Genomic DNA, 21,811 nt, shown 5'->3' on the forward strand with positions numbered 1-21,811 from the left:
TGACGCTTTATTTAGGAGACATTAAATATGAAAACAGGACATGGCTTGTTAACCACTCACTATGCCTTTTGCTCAAGGCAGAGATATGGTGGTAAGCCACAGGTTAGATGGGGTTTCTCAGGCAAAGCTCCTCTCTCAATTTCCCGGTTACTTTGAGCTGGTGAAGGAAGATCACGGTTTCCACATCTCTTTTAAAGTAATTGCATCACATTCAAGACAGCATTATTTCTCCTCAAGTCCTCTTATCAGTTGCTCCTAAAGGATACCAGAGCAGTTATTTCAGCATCTCTCCTCACTGGCCAAACATCCAAGCATTTGCCTCATCTGCGAAATCTTCACTAGGACACATCCTAGAAGGCCATGCGAGGAGAGCGGCTTTTGGTTCTATTTTCTACTGTCTGCTTCTTAGCTGGTAAGTGGAGGATTGATGACCTTTGGAGACAGGTGGGATGAAAGTGGAATTAAGTGATAAAGTTCCTCTTCTGATATTCATAGCAGAGGGTAACTGAGGGAAGAATATGGAACAAAGGCTTCCCACTTGGGGCAGAGAAATGTTCTTGGGCTGCCCACCGGGGGCTGAGAAATATAGAACCTGCTAGGTTGTAAACTCCTTGAGAGCACGGGCTATGTCTACCAATTCTGTTGTTCTCTTCTGTAAGATTGGTGTAGGCAGGGAAATTGCCTATCAACTCTGTTCTATTGTACTCTCCCAAGTGCTTAATGTGTCTTAATAATAATAATGTTGGTATTTGTTAACCGCTTACTCTGTGCCAAACACTGTTCTAAGCGCTGAGGTAGATACAAGGTAACCAGGTTGTCCCACATGGGGCTCACAGTCTTCATCCCCATTTTACAGCTGAGGTAACTGAGGCACAGAGAAGTTAAGTGACTTGCCCAAGGTCACACAGCTGACAAGTGGCAGAGCCGGGATTAGAACCCACGACCTCTGACTCCCAAGCCTGTCCTCTTTCCACTGAGCCACGCTGCATACTTAGTAGACAGAGCATGGGCCTGAGAGTCAGAAAGACCTGGGTTCTAATCCGGACTCTGCCACATGTCTGTTGTATGACCTTGGGCAAGTCACTTCACTTCTCTGGGCCTCAGTTACCTCAGCGGTAAAGTGGGTATTAAGAGTGTGAGTCCCATGTGGGACTGGGACTCTGTCCAACCTGATTAACTTGAATCTACCCCAGTGCTTACTTGGCACTTAGTAAATGCTCAACAAATATCATAATTATTATTATTACAGTGCTCTGTACACAATAAGTGCTCAGTAAATGCTATTGAGCATTTGATTCCTAGAGCTCGGTATGGTGCTGACACATAGTAAGTGCTCAATAAATACTGCTGATTGACTGATAGGTTTTTTGAGCGTAAATGCTGAACGTTGATGAGTAGAGAGTATGGGGCGGGGGGGGGGGGGGGGGGGCGGGGGGGTACACAAAACCCTACAAAGCTTCTGTAGGTTTTACCTGATCTTGCTGACGTTCCTATTACTGGATAAATGGACTATGGGAAGGGAGGACTTAAGCTTGGGCATGAGAACTAGGGGTAGAATAATGGAGAGCCCCAGCCAGATGACCCTTAGTTGGCAAAGTAGGCACTCGCTTAGGAATGCCAACATGGGGAAGTCAGTGCCACGTACTTTAAGGCACTCAATCAGCTCTCCTCCTCCTATAATAATAATAATGATGATGATGCTATTCGTTAAGTGCTTACTGTGTGTCAAGCAAAGCCATGGGGGAGATAGAAGTGAATCAGGTTAGACACAGTCCATGTCCCACATGGGGATCACAGCATGAATCCCCATTTTACAGATGAGGTAACTGAGGCCCAGAGAAGTGAAGTGGCTTGCCCAAGGTCACATAGCCAACAAGTGGCGGGGTTGGGATTAGAACCCAGGTCCTTCTGACTCCCAGGCTCTATCCACTAGACCATTTTGCTTCTCCTAGCTGACCTCGCTAATATCCCGCTACAACCCAGCCCACATACTTTGTCTCTCTAATACCAACCTACTCCTTATACCTCCATCTCATCTGCCCGGCCACTGGCCCCTTGATCCCTTTCTCCCTCTGGCCTAGAACTCCCTCCCTGTTGGCATCAGGCAGACTACTGCTCTCCCCATTTTCAAAATCCTACTAAGATCACATCTTAATACAATCAGTCACACCAGAAGACTGAGCCTTCTTGAACCAGGCCCTCTAGGAAGCCTTTTCTTCAATAAGTAAGAGATATCTGTTTCCTGAGAACTTCTTTATCTTCAGAAAGCCATGCAAGCTGCCCCTCTTCTCAGTCAAATCACAAGCTCTGGAAGATCAGCAGAGGGTGGAAATAGCTGGCATGTAAATTGGGTCGCAGACTGACACTATTCATTCACTAATCGTATCTTTTGAGCGCTTAGTATAATAATGTTGGTATTTTTTAAGCGCTTACTATGTGCAGAGCACTGTTCTAAGCGCTGGGGTAGACACAGGGGAATCAGGTTGTCCCAGGTGGGGCTCACAGTCTTAATCCCCATTTTACAGATGAGGTAACTGAGGCGCAGAGAAGTTAAGTGCCTTGCCCACAGTCACACAGCTGACAAGTGGCAGAGCCGGGATTTGAACCCATGACCTCTGACTCCAAAGCCCGTGCTCTTTCCACTGAGCCACGCTGCTTCTCCGTAGTAGTATGTAGTATGTGTGCAGCCTTTACAAACACTTGGGAGAGTACTATAAAACAGTATACATTCCCTACCCACAAAAAGCTTACAGTCTAGAGGATGTTTACAGTCTAGTAGCTCTTAAGTGCTGTGCGATTAAGCTTTGTAATGTTCTATGGTTCTATTAACTGATCTTGTTAAGTTTATTTCCCAATTCTTCATAGTTATAAATGTGCTCATAAATGTGCAAATATTCCTTGTCCTCCTGCCTCCCTCCTCCTGTGCAAGTTTTCAAGGTTGGTAATAGAGGAAAATCAATGATATTTGCTGAGCGCTTAGTGGGTTCAGAGCACTGTACTAAGTGCTTGGGAGAGTGCAAAACAACAGAGTTGATAGACACATTCCCTGCCCACAAAGACCTTACAGTCTAGAGCTTCATGTTTTCTGTGAGAAGATCATGTCATGGGTTCTAATCCCATTCCGTCACTTGTCTGCTTTGTGACCTTGGGCCAGTCACTTTACTCCTCTAGGCCTCAGTTACCTACCTCATCCGTAAAATGGAGATTGAGAATGTGAGCCCCATGTGGGTCAGGGACTGTGTCCAACCCTATTTGCTTGTATCCATCCCAGTGCTTAGAGCAGTGCTAGGCACACATTAAGTGCTTAACAAATACCAATATTATCATTATATGGGTTGCTCCCTCTTGAACTGCTTCAGTCAACAATTTGTCCAGGTTTCACAGGCTCTCTGCTGAAAAGCTGCATGACCTTGTGGAGAAAGTGGAGGATCTAGGAGTCAGGATTCCTAAATCCTACTCCTCATTTATAATAATAATAATTATAGTATTTGTTAAGTGCTTATTATGTGCAAAGCACTGTTCTAAGCACTGAGGGGGATACAAGATGATCAGGTTGTCCCATGTGGGGCTCACAGTTTTATTCCCCATTTTATAGATGAGGAAACTGAGGCCCAGAGAAGTGAAGTGATTTGCCCAAAGTCACACAGCTGGCAAGCAACGGAATTGGGATTAGAACCCATTTATGGTATTTGTTAAGCACTGACGATATGCCAGACACTGTACTAAGTACTGGGGAAGATACAAGCTAATCAGGTGGGACACAGTCCATGTCCCACATGGGGCTCACCATCTTAATTCCCCTTTTACAGATGAGGAAACTGAGGCATATAGAAGTTATGTGACTTGCCCAAGGTCACACAGCAGGCAAGTGATAGAGCCAGGTCCTTCTGACTCCCAGGCCTGGGTTCTATCCACTAAGCCACGCAGCTTCTTGCGACTTGCTCATGCTGCGTGACTTTAGACAAGTCATTCAGTTTCCCTGGGCCTCAGTTTCCTCATCTGTAAAATAGGGACTCACTGCCTGTTCTCCCTCCCCCCAAAGGCTAGATGAGGTACAGGGATTGTGCTTGATCTGATTGTATCGAAAATTGCTTGACACATAGCAAGCTCTTAATAAAGACCACAGTTATTGTATCCTCAGGATGACCTTCCAAACAGCATACATAAAGATAGGAAAATTTTGCATATAGATATGTGCATTTGAACAAATCCTAGGGCCCCCTAGATTTGTCTTTGTTAATCAGAAAATGTGTAATCTTGAAACAGTTTTGGAACACATCCAAAATGTTCTTCAACATGAGAAGCTGGTCAGATCAAGAGTTAGTGACTTAAGGGGAAATAAAACCTTCCGATTCCATATACAGTAAATGGTACTTGAACTTCAGATGATAGTTAAATGAAAAATGGAAACTGTGTTTACTCTCTCTTCAGTTGAGTATTTTGGCTCTTAAAGAAGGTTGACACTCAGGTGCCACTAAGAGAGTATGGCTTACAATATGCCAGCTGCCGGAAAATAAGCTGTTAAACTGAACTCTTAATGATCTGTTTGTTGAGACACATCTTTTCCGTTGTAGCAGTTGTTCCTATAAATCATGTTTTTTCTACTTAATGAATTACATTTGAATGAATTTTTAGGATCATACCTGATTTAACCCCCAGATACTTGAGTCCGTGTTGGGCAGGGATTGTCTCTATCTGTTGCCCAGTTGCACATTCCAAGTACTTGGTACAGTGCTCTGCACACAGTAAGTGCTCAATAAATACCACTGAATGAATGAATGAATACTTTTTAAAAAAATTAAGCCTCCCCATCCCCCAAATCTCCCACTTTAAAGAAAAAATGTTTTAATTGTTTCTCAGCATTTTCACAGCCAAAATACCTGTAAACTGATTTAAGAATCCACTCTAATTTAGCCATGATAAACTAGTTGACTGTGTGTTGCATCATCCAAATCTCAATGTTGTAGATATAAAGAAACATGATGTCTGGGAGGTTTGGCCATTTTAAAATGTACTAGCAGTATTTTTTTTTCCTAGAGACTTTCCCTTCTCTCTATTTTAAGGAGCCTGGTGCTTCCTTGGGTTACTGTTGCTCTCGTTCAGTTTTTGTTTGTCCCTTGGGGGAGGGTCAATTTTTCATGCTTTATTATAGAGCCCTCCCTCCAAACTGGGATTCAGATAGACTGCAGACTAGTTGTGGGCAGGGAATGTGTCTGCTTATTATTGGATTGTACTCTCCCAAGCGCTTAGTACAGTGGTCTGCAGACACTAAGTGCTCAATAAATACGATTGAATAAATATAGCTTAATTTGGGATTGATCCTGGGATCCGTTACCCAAATTAAGCAGAGTTCCTTTAACATTTCAGCGGGTGCCGAAAGAGTTCTGACCAGACCACTTGTTAACTTGGTAAGCAGCATGGCCTGGTGGGTAGAGCAGGGGCCTGGGAGTCGGTGGACCGGGTTCTAATCCCATCTTTGCCACTTGTCTTCTGTGTGACCTTGGGCAAATCACTTCACCTCTCGGGGCCTCAGTACCCTGTTCTGTACTAAGCACTTGGAAAGTACAATTCAGCAACAAAGACAATCCCTACCCAACAATGGGCTAGCAAGCTCAAATTCATTCAGTGTTCAACCTCTCGGCTTTGCTGTTTTTATGAAATATGACTGTCAAAGGAAGTGGTAAGGAACTTTTTCTAAGAAAGAGAATCAGCTTTTTGATGGTCAATTTTTCGCTGTGGCAATGAATGCTCCAAGCTAAGTTGGAATTGCAGATAAGGCATTTATCTGGAGAAGGATAAGATGGCTTAGTGGTGAGAGTAGGGGCCTGGGAGTCAGAAGGACCTGCGTTCTAATCCCAGTTCTGCCACTTGGGCCTGGGAGTCAGAAGGACCTGCGTTCTAATCCCAGTTCTGCCACTTGTCTGCTATGTGATTTGGGGCAAGTCACTTCACTTCTCTGTGCCTCAGTTACCACATCTGTAAAATGGGAATTAAGACTGTGATCCTCATATGGGACATGGACTGTGTCCAACCTGATTACCTTGTATCTACCCAGTGCTTAGAACGATGCTTGGCATAGAGAGTACAATATAACAATTTAACAAACACATTCCCTGCCTTCAACATTGTCTTTGGAAGCTCATTTGCACTGGGAAGAGAAAAAAAATGCAACTTTTGGTTGATGCTGTCTTCCTCGGCAGGGAATTAGGTGTACTTCACTTAAATACCATAAAAAATTACGGGGAGTTCAGCCTATCCTGGCTCATTTAATTCCTGAAAGGGACCCCTTAATTCTACTTCATTGTTTATGAGGGAAGGTCACCATTCTTAGCAGAGGGTTCATTCCCTGGGAGTAACAGCCCCCACAGATATCTGAGCTATCAGTGGAAAGAGAACGGGCTTGGGAGTCAGAGGTCATGAGTTTGAATCCCGGCTCTGCCACTTGTCAGCTGTGTGACTGTGGGCAAGTCACTTAACTTCTCTGTGCCTCAGTTACCTCATCTGTAAAATGGGGATTAACTGTGAGCCTCACATGGGACAACCTGATTACCCTGTATCTACCCCAGCACTTAGAATAGTGCTCTGCACATAGTAAGCGCTTAACCAATACCAACATTATTATTATTATCACAGATCTCTGACAAGACTTAGAAGCTTCCAATTAGACCCCCAAATCCATCAGTGTTGTTTATTGAGCACTTATTGTGTGCCAAGTACTATACTAAGCACTTTTTTCATGGCATTTGTTAAGTGCTTATTATCTGCCAGGCATTGTTCTAAGCACTGGGGTAGATACAAAATAATCCGGTTGGTGTACTTTGGGGTATTTCACTCCAAACACTCTTTTCCTCATTTTGTTCTACAGTGGAGGAGATGAGCAAAATGAAGTAAGGGGAAATAAAAGTACTTTAAATCTAGACTGTAAACTCATTGCGAGCAGGATAAATATCTACCAACTCTGTTATATTGTGCTCCCCCAAGTGCTTAGTACAGCCTTCTGCACATAGGAAGCACTCAATAAATAACACTGATCGATTGATCTAGTACCTCAGCCTTTTCAGGAAGCTTGTCTCTTGGACAGTGGTTGCCCTAAGGGAATTACACTGGATGGGGGACTGGATTCATGTTTCTGGTTCCAAGCTCTCAGCTTCTTCCGCCACCTTTTCACCCTGACAATAATAATTACAGTAATAATAATAGTATTTGAAGTGCTTCCTATGTGTCAAGCACTGGGGTAAATGTAACAATCATATCAGACACAGTTCCTGTCACACAGTCTAAGGGGGAGGGAGAGTAGGTATTTAATGAGAGTAGATATTTAATCCCCATTTTATAGATGCGGTAACGGAGGCCCAGATTAATTAAGTAACTTGGCAGAGCAAGGATTGGAACTCAGGTCTTCTGAGTTCCAGCCCTGGATTCTTTCCACAGGGCCGCCTTTCCTACACTTTAGAGACTATGAGTCACTCACTGTTAATATCGTCATACTATTATTAATCATCTAACCTGTTTATAGTACCATCTATAAGGCACAGATAAGAGTATATGTAACATATGAACTGCTGACAATACTATCCTCCTTGTCTCACTAGCTCTCAACCATGACATTATCTTCAATTCATGTCTCTCACTCAACCCACTCAGCCAGCCGCCAAACAATAACAGCTCTAGAATCCACCGTTCCTCTCCATCCATACCGCTGCCACGCAGGTCCACGGACTTTTATCCCTCCTCGACTACTGTATCAGCCTCCTCAGCTCCTGTCTCTCCCCTCTCCACTCCATATTTCACTCTTCTGTCTAGACCATTTTTTTAAAAAAAAGCTTGATTCACATCTCTGCATCAAATGACAATTCCTCTCCCTTGGTTTTAAGGCACCCAAAACAGCTCTCTCCCACCTACCTATGCTCACTCCTCTCTCAGTACAACCCAGCCCATCCACTTCGTTCCTCTAAGACCAACCTATCTTGGATCCACCACGTGTCTGCTGAGAGACCTTGGGCAAATCACTTAACTTCTCTGGGCCTCAGTCACCTCATCTGAAAAAAAGGATTAAGACTTTGAGCCCCAAGTGGGATGGGGACTGTATCCAACTCTGTTTGTAACCACCTCAGTGCTTTGTACAGAGTGCTTGTTACATAGTAAGGGCTGAAGAAGTGCCACAATTATTAACTTTATTATTCTTATTCTTCAATCTCATCTCTCTCGTCAGTGACCCCTTGGTCACATCCTCCTTCCTGCCTGGGAGTTCCTCCCCTTTAATATCTGACAGACCAATTAAAATATCTCCTCCAGGAAGCCTTCCATGATTAATCCATCATCTCTCACTCTATTCTCCCTCCTCCTTCATTGCTTATGCACTCGGGTCCATATCTCTTAAGTGCTTTGATACTGACCCCACCTCCATGCCTCCACAGCATCTATGTGCAGATCCTTATATGCTTTTGTTTTGCCGGTCTGTAATTTAACTCTATGTCTATCACCTCCACTGGAATACAAGCTCCTTGAAGACAGGGATTGTGTCTTCCAACTGTTTTGTACCCTCCCAGGCACTTAGTATAATGCTCCCCAGTGAGGACTCAATAAATACCACTGATTGATTGATATAGCCTCCTACTTTCAAAGAGTTGATAATGTAAAGGGAGTGGGGAGGCATATAGGCAATGTAAAGATGAACATCCTTCAAATACTCAAACAGCAAATTTTTTTAAGTATCTAAATAGGGAAGGGTTCAGGTTCTCCTCCTCCATCTCAGAGTTCTTAGTTCTTATCTTCTCCAATTCCTACCCCTCATGGGTGAGTATTCACCACAGAGTTGGGCATAAGGTGAAATCCAGGATCCTAACCTGAATCAACCCCAGAAAGAGAAGCTCAGTCTAACTTTCATTCATTCAGTGGTATTTATTGAGTGCTCACTGTGTGCAGAGCACTGTACTAAACACTTGGGAGAGTACAATATAACGATAAACAGACACATATCCTGCCCATAATGAGCTTACAGTCCAGAGGGGGAGAGAGACATTAATATAGATAAAATAAATTGCAGATATAACCCAAATACAGTTTAATCCAAGCTGATGGCAGGAATGAGGGTCATCAGTTACCCAAAACCCTTGTAGCTCATCATCGTCATCATCATCAATGGTATTCATTGAACAGTTACTGTGTGCACAGCATTATAATAATAATAATAATGTTGGTATTTTTTAAGCGCTTACTATGTGCCGAGCACTGTTCTAAGCACTGGGGTAGACACAGGGGAATCCGGTTGTCCCACGTGGGGCTCACAGTCTTAATCCCCATTTTACAGATGAGGTAACTGAGGCACCGAGAAGTTAAGTGACTTGCCCAAAGTCACACAGCTGACAAGTGGCTGAGCCGGGATTCGAACCCATGACCTCTGACTCCAAAGCCCGTACTCTTTCCACTGAGCCACGATTATACTAAAGTGCTAGGGAGAGTACAGTACAACAGAATTGGTATGCAAGTTCCCTGCCCACAGTGAGTTTACAGTCTAAAATCCCAACTTTATTTCTGGGCAGCAGCTTATGGGGTGGTAAGGTGTCCAAGCAGGACTGTACTTATAGGCTGCCACTTATCAAGCAATCAGTGGTATTTTTTGAGTGCTTACTATGTTCAGAGCACTGTACTAAGTGCTTGGGTAAGTACAATGGAATTAGCAGAAATTTTCCCCGCCCTTAACGAGCTTACAGTTTAGAGGGGGAGACAGACATTAATATGAATAATTTATAATATATTATTTAGAGATATATATATAAGTGCTGTGGAGTTGGGGGTGGGGTGTTATGGCTTTCTCTACCCTCCCCTCTTCTGCCAATAATGCAAATTTGTTTTTGATTGGTTTCTCTGGTGAAGAAGTCATGATGGACCAGTCACTTTTGGAAATTCATGGAGCCCTGAATACTTCAGTGCTTCTCCCTGGACAGGATATTGCTCTATCTTCTGTCTTCAATGTGGAATGGAGAATCAAGCAGTCCCAAGAGGTGTTGATCCTGTCCTTCTCTCCCTCATCCAAGAACTTCTACACTAATGAAGCTTACTGGCAGCGAATCTTCTTCTCTCCCACCAACTTCTCCCTCCAGTTTCACAGTTTGCAGTGCACAGATGAAGGATTCTATACCTTGGCCATCCAGCTCCAAGAGAAGTTCCAAGTGAACAACTACAGGACTTGGCTGACAGTGAGCAGTAAGTGTCCCTTGGCACTTCAACCACCCTCCCCCCCACCGATCTCTGCCTCGCAACATTAAAGTGAACCTTACTCCACAAGGGAAGGACAGTCTGAGGTGGGGAGGGAAGGAAATCTTCAGGGCTGGAAATGAGCTTGAATGACAAATTCAAATATTCAACCAGAGCTGAGAACTTAGCATCCAGGTGGGAGGTTGAAAGTATTATTCAATCATTCAATCCTATTTATTGCGCACTTTCTGTGGGCAGAGCACTGTACTGAGCTCTTGGGAGAGAACAATATAACAGTAAACAGACACATTCCCTGCCCACAGTGAGCTTACAGTCTAGAGGGGAAGACAGACTTTGAATAAATAAATTACCAGGCAGGAAAAGACAACGTTTCCCTTAATGAATGCAACTGACCCTTGCCCCTACCCTCTCTCCAGTATTTAATACCCTGGCAGGGAATGTGTCTATCATTTCTGTAGTACTGTTCTCTTCTAAGCGCTTAGTACAGAGCTCTGCACTCAGTAAGCTCCCAGTAAATGTCACTGATGATGATCACAACTGCACAGCCAAAGAGAGGAGGCTATAAAATTCCATATTTACAATTTTTTCCTCAATTGTGAGTAATTCAAATAAGTGTTGGAAATTTGGGGAGTAGGGGCGGAGGGTGAAGTGGAGGGAAGAAAGACTTCTGAAGGTGCAGGGAGGGGGACTAAAGCAGCAGCCCTGATATGAATAAGCAATCTGAGAAAGCATGGGCCTGGGAGTCAGAAGGACCAGGATTCTAATTCTGGCTCCACCACTTGTCTGCTGTGTGACCTTGGGCAATTCACTTCACTTCTCTGTGCCTCAGTTACCTCATCTGTAATAGGGCAGGGAATGCATCCAACCTGATAACCTTGTATCTACCCCAGTGCTTAAAACAGTTCTTGGCACATAGTAAGTACTTAAATACCATCATTATTATTATTATTACTGGCACCTGAACAGCATTTGTTTAATCAGTCTATCAATGGCATTTATTGAGCTCCAACTATGTGCAGAGCACTGTACTAAGCACATAGGAGAGTGCAATACAATAGAATTAGCAGACTTGCTCCCTGCCCAAAATGAGCTTACAGTCTAGAGGGGGAGACAGACTTCAATATAATAGAATAATTTATAAACCTTCCTAAGACGGGAGCTTTTTTACTGCACAGATGCTAGTCAAACTAGGCTGTGTCTGTCATATTTATGGCCCCAGAATCTTTGTGTTCTTATAATTCTTTGTATTATATTTTCTTTTCATTTAAAGAAAGTTCTGCATTAGCCACTGTTCATCATCTGCTCAGTTTGGAGGGAACTTTCAAGCTTTTCAAGCTTTCAAGCTTTTCTCTTTGAGTCTTTCCTCTCTTGTAGGCTCATTCTGCCTTTCTCTAGCATTCATGATCCCAAGACTTCAAAAGCATTCCTCTGTCTTGGGGATTGGGCTAGATGTGTGCAATTGCTGAGCAACTGTCCTCTCCAGAAAGAACCAAATTGATCAGAGTGGAAAACACCGGAGGAGGAAGGGAAAATGAAGGGAAGCAGAGAGAAGACGTTCCTTCCAAGCTGAGAGCAGAGAATTAGCTCATTTGTTTCTGAAACTTACTTGGAGGCTTGGGACATAGCCAGCAACAATCACTTAAATCAGTGATATGCATTAAGCACTTATTACCACAGAGCACTGTTCTAGGTGTGTGGGAGAGTACAGTATAACAGAGTTAGTAGAAACATTCCCTACCATGTCTGTTGCCCATAAGTAATTTGGAAGTGCAGTTTGTGCAGTTGAACAATTTCCAGGCTGCAGTGTTTATTTCCATATCCTCGTCTTGTTCAGGCACTTTGATTTCTAATGCAAAATCTTCTGAATGGAAATGTGATCTATTAGGTTCCCAATATCATCACTAATGATCAACAAGATGGGGAGAGTTAGTCAAGAGTTAGGGTAACGTCTTCTGTCCTCTTAATGTGTGCTTCCTGACACCTCCCACTCTCTGGTCTTCCCCCTTCCCCTCCTCTCAGCACTGTGCTCATTTGTATATATTATTTATTACCCTATTTTGTTAATGAGGTGCATATCTCCTTGATTCTATTTATCTTGATGATGTTGTCTTGTTTTTGTTTTGTTCTGTTTTGCTTTGCTGTCTCCCCCGTTTAAACTGTGAGCCCGTCACTGGGCAGGGATTGTTTCTTTCTGTTGCCAAATTGTACATTCCAAGCGCTTAGTACAGTGCTCTTCACATTCTAAGTGCTCAATAAATACTATTGAATGAATGAATAAAGGAGGAAAACCAGTATAATTGCCTAAGGAATTCTAGAAAAAAAATGTATGTTCTTGGGCAAGAAGCAGTTCACACTGGACCCTTAGGGAGACAAGTCAAGGTTGTTAGATAGTTCCTACCTATGAACATGAATGACTAGGACTGTTACCTACACTAATCCTCTAAGCATCCCAACTCCAGCATCGTAGAACTTTTTTAGGGTATTTGTTAAGCACGTACTATGTTCTAGGCACTGTATTAAGCACTGGGGTAGATATAAGCTAATCAGGTTGGACGCAGTCCAAGTCTCACATGGGGCTGACAGTCTTAATCCACATTTTACAGATGAGGTAACTGAGGCACAGAGAAGTTAAGCGACTTGTTCACAGTTACATAGCAGACAAGTGGCGAAGCAGGGATTAGAACCCAGGTCCTTCTAACTCCCAGCCTCATGCTCTATCCACTAGGCCAGGCTGTTTCTCAACAGTGGGCTAGATGGTCACTGGTTTGAACCAGCAGTGGCCTTGCTTATAGCCTTATAGTTTCTTGGTACTCTTGTCTTGAATAATGAAATTCCAAATCAAAAATACCAGCTTTCTAAACACCCAATTTTGACAGAAGGCACATATTTTATAAGTATAGGCTACTGTTTTCTTAGATGAGAGAGTTCCACTATCATTTCTTCCTCCAGTACTTTGTGTATACTGTCTGCTCAGCTATTGGATGGGGCATCTCACTTTCCCAGAATAACTAAGAGTTGGAGAAATTCCCCATGGCACCCTTGTTTCATCACTTGGACATATTTCAGAGTATTTTTCAAACAACATTTTATTTATAGTAATCAAGCCATCTAAAATCACTTTTAAAAAATGGCCTTTTCAGCCTTTGCAAACTCCAGGCCTCGAAACGATGAACCATACCTCATGTCTTCACTAGTCAAATACCACACAGGGTCCCTGCTCTGGACTCATTTATTCTGAACAGTGAGCTCAGTCACCTTCACCAATGTAGTTGAATGAGGAATGACCTGAGCATTGGGCATTTTCTCTGTGCCTTTAGGGTAGTCCAATGTCAACCCTGTTATCTAATTGCACGAGTAAGAAAAATCCATGGGAATTTGAGTTTTTGCAGCTCAGTGTGGGGTGGGAGCATAAGGAGAGCTTGGGGGAAAGGAGGGGAGAGAGAACGGGAGAGAGAAAGATAAAGGCAGTGTAGCATAGTGAATAGAGCACGGGCCAGTGAGCCAGAAAGACCTGGGTTCTAATCCCGACTCCACGCGCCTGCTGAGTGACCTTGGGCAAGTCACTTCATTTCTCTTGGCCTCAGTTACCTCATGTGTAAATCAATCATATTTATTGAATGCTTACTATGTGCAGAGCATTGCAGTAAGTACACTACAACTGAATTAGCAGGCATGTTCTTTGCCCACACGAGCTTTAAGTCTAGAGGGGGAGACAAACATTCATATGAATAAATAAGTAACTTTACATAAATGGGGATTGAGATTGTGAGCCCCAGATGGGACATGGACTGTATCCAATTTGATTAGCTTGTATCTACCCCAGTGCTTAGTACAGTCTCTGGCACATAGTAAGTACTTGACAATTACCATAAACCAGAGAGGGAGAAAGAGAAAGAAAGACAGAGGGAATGAGAGAAAGAGAAAGAGAGGGAAAGGGAGGAAGAAAAAGAGGGAGAAAGAGAGGGAGAAAATGATAGAGCAGGAGAGAGGGAAAGAGAGGGGAAGAGAGGAAGAGATGGAGGAGAGAGGAGCAAAGAAGGATAGGAGAGAGAAGATGAGAAAGAGAAAGCAAGGAAGAGAAAGAGAACCTAGCATTCTGCACTGCACAACCTGATCTCCAAATAGTTCTGAGCCCCAGATCTTCAGAACCCTCAGAAACCATGTTCTGAAATTAATAACACTTTGAATTCAGTTGAAAATGGAGGGAAAAAATATGAATTGCTCATATGCTAAGGCCTAAACGTGAGATTCTAAGTCTTCCTCACACAAGCGCATCTGCCCTGGAACCAACTACCAAAGAAGTGTACAGAAAAGACTCACTGTATAATGACAGGGCTCCTCCCATTGATCACTGGCCACTAATCATTGGCTCTTTCTCTATATAAGGGCTACAGGCCTGAGCCTCTTCACATTGTGTCTACCTTCTGGGATAGAGTACTGGCCCGGAAGTCGGACGGTTATGGGTTCTAATTCCGGCTCTGCCACTTGCATGCTGTATGACCTTAATCATAATAATAATGATGGTATTTATTAAGTGCTTACTACGTGCCAAGCACTGTTCTAAGCACTGAGGTAGATATAAGGTAATCAGGTTGTCCCACAGTCTCAATCCCCATTTTACAGATGAGGTAACTGAGGCCCAGAGAAGTTAAGTGAATTGCCCAAAGTCACACAGCTGACAAGTGGTGGAGTCGGGATTAGAACCCTCGCCCTGTGACTCCCAATCCCGTTCTCTTTCCGCTAAGCCACGTTGCTTCTTTTAGGCAAGTCACGACTTCTTTGTGCCTCAATCACCTCATCTGTGAAATGGGGATTGAGACTGTGAGCCCCACGTGGGACAGGAACTGTGTCCAACCTGATTTGTTTGTATCCACCACAGTGCTTATCTATGTTCCTTATCTTCTCTCCCAAACCCTGTCCTCTCCCTGACTTCCCCGTTACTGTGGACGGCAGGACCATTCTTCCCGTCTCACAAGCCCGCAACCTTGGTGTCGTCCTTGACTCAGCTCTCTCATTCGCCCCACACATCCAATCCATCACCAACACCTGCCAGTCTCACCTTTACAGTATCACCAAGATCAGACTTTCCTCTCCATCCAAAAGGCTATCGTGCTGGTACAATCTCTCATAATATCCCGACTGGATTATTGTGTCAACCTTCTCCCTGATCTCCCTTCCTCCTGTCTCTCCCCACTCCAGTCTATTCTTTATTCCACTGCCCGGCTCATCTTCCTGCAGAAACACTCTGGGCATGAAACTCCCCTCCTTAAAAACCTCCAGTGGTTGCTTATCAACCTCCGCATGAAACAAAAACTCCTCACTCTTGGCTGTAAAGCTCTTCATCAACTTGCCCCTCCTACCTCACCTCCCTTCTCTCCTTCTCCAGCCCAGCCCATACACTCCGCTCCTCTGCCGCTCACCTCCCCACTGTCCCCTGTTCACGCCTATTCCGCCGTCGACCCCTGGCCCACGTCCTACCTCTGTCCTGGAATGCCCTCCCTCCTCACATCCACCAAACTAACTCTCTTCCCCTCTTCAAAGCCCTACTGCGAGCTCATCTCCTCCAGGAGGCCTTCCCAGACTGAGCCACCCCTTTCCCTCTGCTCCCCCTTCCCCTCAGCACTCTGCTCATTTGTATATATTACCCTATTTATTTTGTTAATGAGGTGTATATCTGCTTGATTCTATTTATCTTGATGATGTTATCTTGTTTTGTTTTGTTCTGTTTTGCTTTGCTGTCTGTCTCCCGGGATTAGGCTGTGAGCCCGTCATTGGGCAGGGATTGTCTCTATCTGTTGCCAAATTGTACATTCCAAGCACTTAGTACAGTGCTCTGCACATAGTAAGCACTCAATAAATACTATTGAATGAATGAATGCTTACTACAGCGCTTGGCACATACTAAGTGCTTAAATACCACAGTTAACATTACCACAGTTGGTCTTTCACTTGATGTCTGGAAGAAAGACTCCTGTGGGCTGGGGTTGGGGAAGAGAGAGGGAGGCCAGGTGGATGGGTGACCACCTTTCCAGCTTCTCTGTAACTACTTGTGGTCGCACTCTAGTTTGGGATCAAGGAATGAGGTTGATTACTGGTGATAGTTGAACAGTGCCTGAGGTGAAAGGGGCACTACCGATAGGAATGTTGTTGTCATTCAGAGACTCACTGCAGTTCCCCTGAGTGCCCTGCACACCCCAGCGGGTTTTTCAGTAAACTGAGCTACCCTTTCCGTGCTGTTCTTGGTTGTAACCAATAGTATGGAAGAAAAATCTCCTGTTGTTTGCCTTAAACCTACTACCTTCAGGCTCTCATTCCGGTCTTGAGTCCACCACAGCCGTTTCATCCTCCAAAAATATCTGTTTTCCTAAAGGTCTACTGCTCTCAAAGGAAGGCTGATCTTCCTGGCCCACAGACTTGTGTTGAGCTCCTTGTGGGCAGGGAATGTCACTGTTTATGGTTGTATTGTACTTCCTCAAGTGCTTAGGACAGTGTTCTGCACACAATAAACACTAAATATGACTGACTGAATGAATGAATGAACCAAAATGTAGTTTCCTCATGCTTAAGGACTGAAATTAACCCAACCAGATCCCAGAATGGCAGACTGGAAAGAGCATGGGATTGGGAGAAAAGTGACCTGGATATCTATTAATCAATTAATTGTATTTATTGAACTTTTACTGGGTGCAGAGCACTGTACTAAATGCGCGGGAAAGTTTACAGAATTCAAGGGAAGACAGACACTAAAATGGGTTCTAATCCTACCTCCACCAGTGTGGCTATGTGACCTTGGGTTAGTCACTTACTTATCTGGGTCTTAGTTTCCTCACCTGTAAAATGAGGTTAAGATCCCTGTTCTCCCCACTCCATAGACTGTGAACCCTGTGTGGGATGGGGACTGTGTCGGATTGGATTATTTTTACACAATAATGCCTGGCACCTAATAAGCACTTAATAAACACTTTAACTATCCCAGCCACTCTACTAAATGCCTGGCAAACGTATCAGAGGGTAGTAGATTCCTGGGATTTCCGATTTTTTATATTTCCAGGGTTTTGAATGAGTCCTCTAATCAATGAATAGTATTTATTCAACCCCTGTGTGCAGAGCAGTATACTAAGCACTGGAGAGAGAGCAAAAGTAATAATAATAATAATGTTGGTATTTGTTAAGCGCTTACTAGGTGCAGAGCACTGTTCTAAGCACTGGGGTAGACACAGGGGAATCAGGTTGTCCCACATGGGGCTCACAGTCTTAGTCCCCATTTTACAGATGAGGTAACTGAGGCACAGAGAAGTTAAGTGACTTGCCCACAGTCACACAGTTGACAAGTGGTGGAGCTGGGATTCGAACTCATGACCTCTGACTCCAAAGCCCATGCTCTTTCCACTGAGCCACGCTGCTAGGAAACATGATCCTTGCCTTCAAGGAGTTTACTAATCAATAAGCTCCTTGTAGGCAGGGAAGTGAGTACCAACTCTGACATATTGTAAATAAAATAAATGTTGGTATTTATTAAGCACTTACTATGTGCAAAGCACTATTCTAAGCACTGGGGGATATAAGGCAATCAGTTTGTCCCACGTGGGGCTCACAGTTTTTAATCCCCATTTTACAGATGAGGTAACTGAGGCACAGAGAAGTTAAGTGACTTGCCCAAAGTCACACAGCTAGAAAGTGGCAGAACCAGGTTTCGAACCCATGACCTCTGACTCCCAAGCCCGGGCTCTTTACACTGTGCCACGCTGCTTCTCTGTACTCTCCCAAGTGACTAGAACATTGCTGTGCATACTGTAGAGGGGAGATGGACAAAATATAATTTACAAAAAGGAGGAAGAGGAGGATGGAAAATTGATTTGTGAATGAATAAGTGCTTAATTAGTAAAGTCAATAATATGTACAGAAGTGGCTTGGATGGTTCTGCAAAAGTGTGGAGTGTTGAGGGTGTAGTTGGAAGGTATGACCAGGGGAAAAGAAAATTGAAGAGTCCCTCTTGGAGGAAGTGGGTTTTCAGAAAGGCACTGAAGTGGAAGGAGGAGTCTAGTTAAGTCTCGTTAAGGCCTAGTCTGACGGCACCTTTTCTGGTTTCAGTCCCGATTTCCACTGTGCTCATCACAGCCAGTGCGATGTCTCCGAGGGTTGGGGCCAACATCACCCTGAATTGCTCGGCAGCAACAGGGAGCCCCGTGATCTACTCTTGGCAGAGGCTCGACCAAGCATTGCTTCCTGGGAATCGTTCCATCCTGTCCCAGGACAACTCCACCCTGACCCTTCTAGACGTCCAGCTGTATGATGAGGGGAACTATCGGTGCCTGGCAGAGAACGCCATCAGTGTGGAGTTTGAAGACTTCACCTTACAGCTGAATGGTAAGAGCTGTAGGGGTATTAGGAGATCCCTAACAGTGTGTCCCTGGGAGAGGGAGGGAGAGAGAGAGAGAAATATATATGTAGAGAGAAAGAGAGAGATTGAGAGGAAGAGCTTGAGAGGAAGAGATAGGGAGAGAGAGAGATTGAGAGAAAGGGGTAGAGATTTAGAGAGAGGTAGAGATGGAGAAAGAGAAGTAGAGATGGAGAAAGAGAAGTAGAGATGGAGAGAGGTAGAAACATGGCTTATCCAAGTGGTCTTGGGGAGAAGGGAGATCTGAGGTGGGGGGGAGTAGAATGGGAGTCTGGAATTTCCCCAAATCTATTTCTTCCAGGACCCAGAACCTTCATTCCTTCCCTCTCCCACTCCCTGAATTTCCCCTCCAGCTTCTCTGAGGGATAGAGATATTCCTTGAGCTGAATAGAGCGTAAGTGGATGGGTAGGCATGGGGCAAACATCTCCCTATGCTAACTTCTCCTTTCATTCTGGGCCTGGTAAGAATGCATAATCCCACTCAGGAATTCACATAAGGCTCCAAGCAGCGGTTTATGATGGCTCTTTTTGATAGTTGGAGAACTGCACTTTGGACCCACAGGCCAGTTTCAGACAACACTACCTAGCCCCGTGTAATTGTCATTATTCTTATTAATAATAATAATTGGTGTATTTGTTAAGTGCTTACTATATGCCCAGCCCTGTCTTAAGTGCTGGGGTAGGTACAAGATAATCATACTGGACACAGTCCCAGTTCCCCATGGGGCTCACAGTCTCAATCCTCATTTTACAGATGAGGTAACTGAGGCCCAGAGAAGTTATATCACTTGCCCAAGTCACACAGCAGGTAAGTGGCAGAGCTGGGATTAGGACCCAGGTCTTCTGACTCCCAGGCCCGTGCTCTATCCCCTAGACAACACTGCTTCCAACCCAACCATCTATCAGATCCCACCCAGGCTTCCTTGGGATTAGCATTAGCTAATCCCCCAATTGGCAGATTCCAAAAAGGCCCATGCCCACCTGGCTCCTCTCCACAGAATAGAGGTGAAGTTATTTTCTCTATTAACCAGTTCCTGTTATTTTCGATGTTCTCCTCCCTCCCCCAATCAGGTTCTTCTTCTTGCCCAACTTCCAGCTATGTTGGCTACTTTGGATACCCTGGCTACCTTGGCTACATTCTGCTCATAGTCTGTCTCTTCAGGATGGCAAAAAAAATCAACACCAGGTTTTTGGCAACCCAGACAGGTACACATACCCAGGCGAGCAGTGAGAGGGGATGCTACCCAGGGAGTCTCTTCTAGGAAACCATTACATCATTGTTATATTATTATACATATTATATTATTAAATTATTGTTATATTTTACTCTCCTGAGTGCTCTGCAATAAATAAGATCGATTGATTGATTTGTGCCAATAAGAGGAGGGGATTTATAGGAGGGTCTTGAAGATGGGAAGAACAGTGGCCTGGCACATTTGTGAGAAAAGGGATTCCAGGCTGGTGAAACAGGGTGAGCGAAGAGACAGAGTTGGGAGAGTTTTTGGTTTTTTTTTTAATGCCTTGATTGAATGACCCAGGCTGTGTTAGACTGTGTCCTGAGATTTGCTCCTCAAGACTTATCACTTCGCCTAGCTCCTAGAGATGGGTATATAGAACACAGATTCTGGGAACAGAGACTGAGGCTCAAGAAGCAGCCCCAGTGAAGTGTTTGGGGGCTGAAGGTGCAGTTTTATCCCTCGAAACAAACCTGTGCCAGACCTTTAAAAGTTCCCTCCCTCTTTCCCCTCCACAATCAGCATCTTGAATACATTTCCCCCAGGTTTAGCACCAACTCACCTTCCAATGTTAAACATTTTGTCCAGCAAATGACCTCCCTAACTTCCAACATCAGCGGAGCAGGGGTACTATGGGAATTGGGAAAGCTTTGGGACTCTCTGAGATCAGGGTCTGCTTGATGTCATTAATAATCTAATCCTTGGTGTTTCACCTTTCCTTCCTGAACAGAGTCTACTTATGAAAACATGCGTTCAACTCAGCCACCCCTTTAAAAACCTCAAAATCCATAATTTTTCCCAGACAGCAAATGAGTGGAAGAGATGGCCTGCCAGATTTAGAAAAGGTGTCTTGTGACTTGCAAAGTGTGTGTTCTTCCTTCTTACATCCCAATTACCCGAGGTTACCCAAGAAGAGGGACACCAGCCACAGGATGCAAGAGAATGGAAACTCCTGCAAGGCAGGAATGGCATCATCAATGTCATGAGCTAATATTTATTAAAGTTTTCTTGATTTTTCTGATCAATAAATGCACAACTCCTCATGGGAACATAAAAGACCATTTAGAAGAGCCAGGTAAAAATGCCAAGTTACTGACAAACACAACAATACCATTATTTAAAAATGCCTGTTTTTCTTTTTTTAAATCTCATTTACTTTTGTTTTCCTCAGGATGGGACAAGATGGAGGGGGAGAGGTACAGATATCTGAAGTGAAAACACAGAGGGGGCAAGAGTGTAGTGTCCACACCCAACAGGAAAGTTCCTTGGTTCTGGTTTGCTCTTGTTTTTTTGAGTGGGCCAAGCTCATGGGTGAGATTGCTGGATCCAGCCGTTCTCTTAAGAAGTCAATTGGGCATGGACTTGGCCCCCAGAGAAGATGTCTGTGATCCAGATTCCCACACCTACTCAGTGTTCACAGCTAGCTGGCTGCCTGCCTCCTCGCTGTAGGTTCCCAGGAGACCAAACAGGCCAAGTGACTCAACCAGGTGCCAGCAACCACTTCTGGATGCAGGGAGAAGTGTCATGGGCCATTTACTCTTCTCTTTGAGAGGCAGGCTGTTTTTGATCATTGCAGTGTAGGGGCTGATGAACTCTTTGAATAGCCAAGACTATACACAACATATAACAGATATGTCCCCTACCTGCCAGGACTCCACACAACATACACCGGTTATGTTCCCTACCTTCCAAGGATATACATAACGTATTCTGGATATGTTCCCTAGCCATCATGAGCTACAGGATATGGGCTGTTGAAGGGTGAGATCATTTTTCAGGCAGCGTCATTCTTTAGCGAAGGAACGTCTCCTCCAAGAGGCCTTCCCTGACTAAGCCCTCCTTTCATCTTTTCCCACTCCTTTCCGCATCACCCTGAATTCCGCATTCCCTTATTCAATCCCTCTCCCAGCTCCACAGCACTTATGTATATATCTGTAATTTATGTATTTATATTACCGTC

General features: G+C 44.2%; 1 protein-coding gene across 3 annotated transcripts; it reads left to right on the top strand.

The window, feature by feature from the left end:
* The first annotated feature begins 57 nt into the window (after positions 1 to 57).
* Positions 58 to 21,811, top strand: LOC103171090 (hepatocyte cell adhesion molecule-like). 3 transcript variants are annotated; one of them, XM_029067663.2, is made up of 6 exons: positions 59 to 412; positions 9,877 to 10,206; positions 18,310 to 18,585; positions 19,371 to 19,424; positions 19,688 to 19,822; positions 20,582 to 21,811. In XM_029067663.2, the coding sequence occupies exons 1-6, from the start codon at positions 361 to 363 to the stop codon at positions 20,623 to 20,625; spliced, it is 891 nt and encodes a 296-aa protein (XP_028923496.1). In that variant the 5' UTR covers positions 59 to 360; the 3' UTR covers positions 20,626 to 21,811. The 3 variants fall into 3 exon arrangements, with proteins under 3 accessions (XP_028923494.1, XP_028923496.1, XP_028923497.1); XM_029067661.2 differs by lacking the exon at positions 20,582 to 21,811 and having other exon boundaries at positions 58 to 412; positions 19,688 to 19,919; XM_029067664.2 differs by lacking the exons at positions 19,371 to 19,424; positions 20,582 to 21,811 and having other exon boundaries at positions 19,688 to 19,918.

This window comes from Ornithorhynchus anatinus, chromosome 6 (assembly GCF_004115215.2).
Source record: "Ornithorhynchus anatinus isolate Pmale09 chromosome 6, mOrnAna1.pri.v4, whole genome shotgun sequence".
Taxonomy (NCBI): domain Eukaryota; kingdom Metazoa; phylum Chordata; class Mammalia; order Monotremata; family Ornithorhynchidae; genus Ornithorhynchus; species Ornithorhynchus anatinus.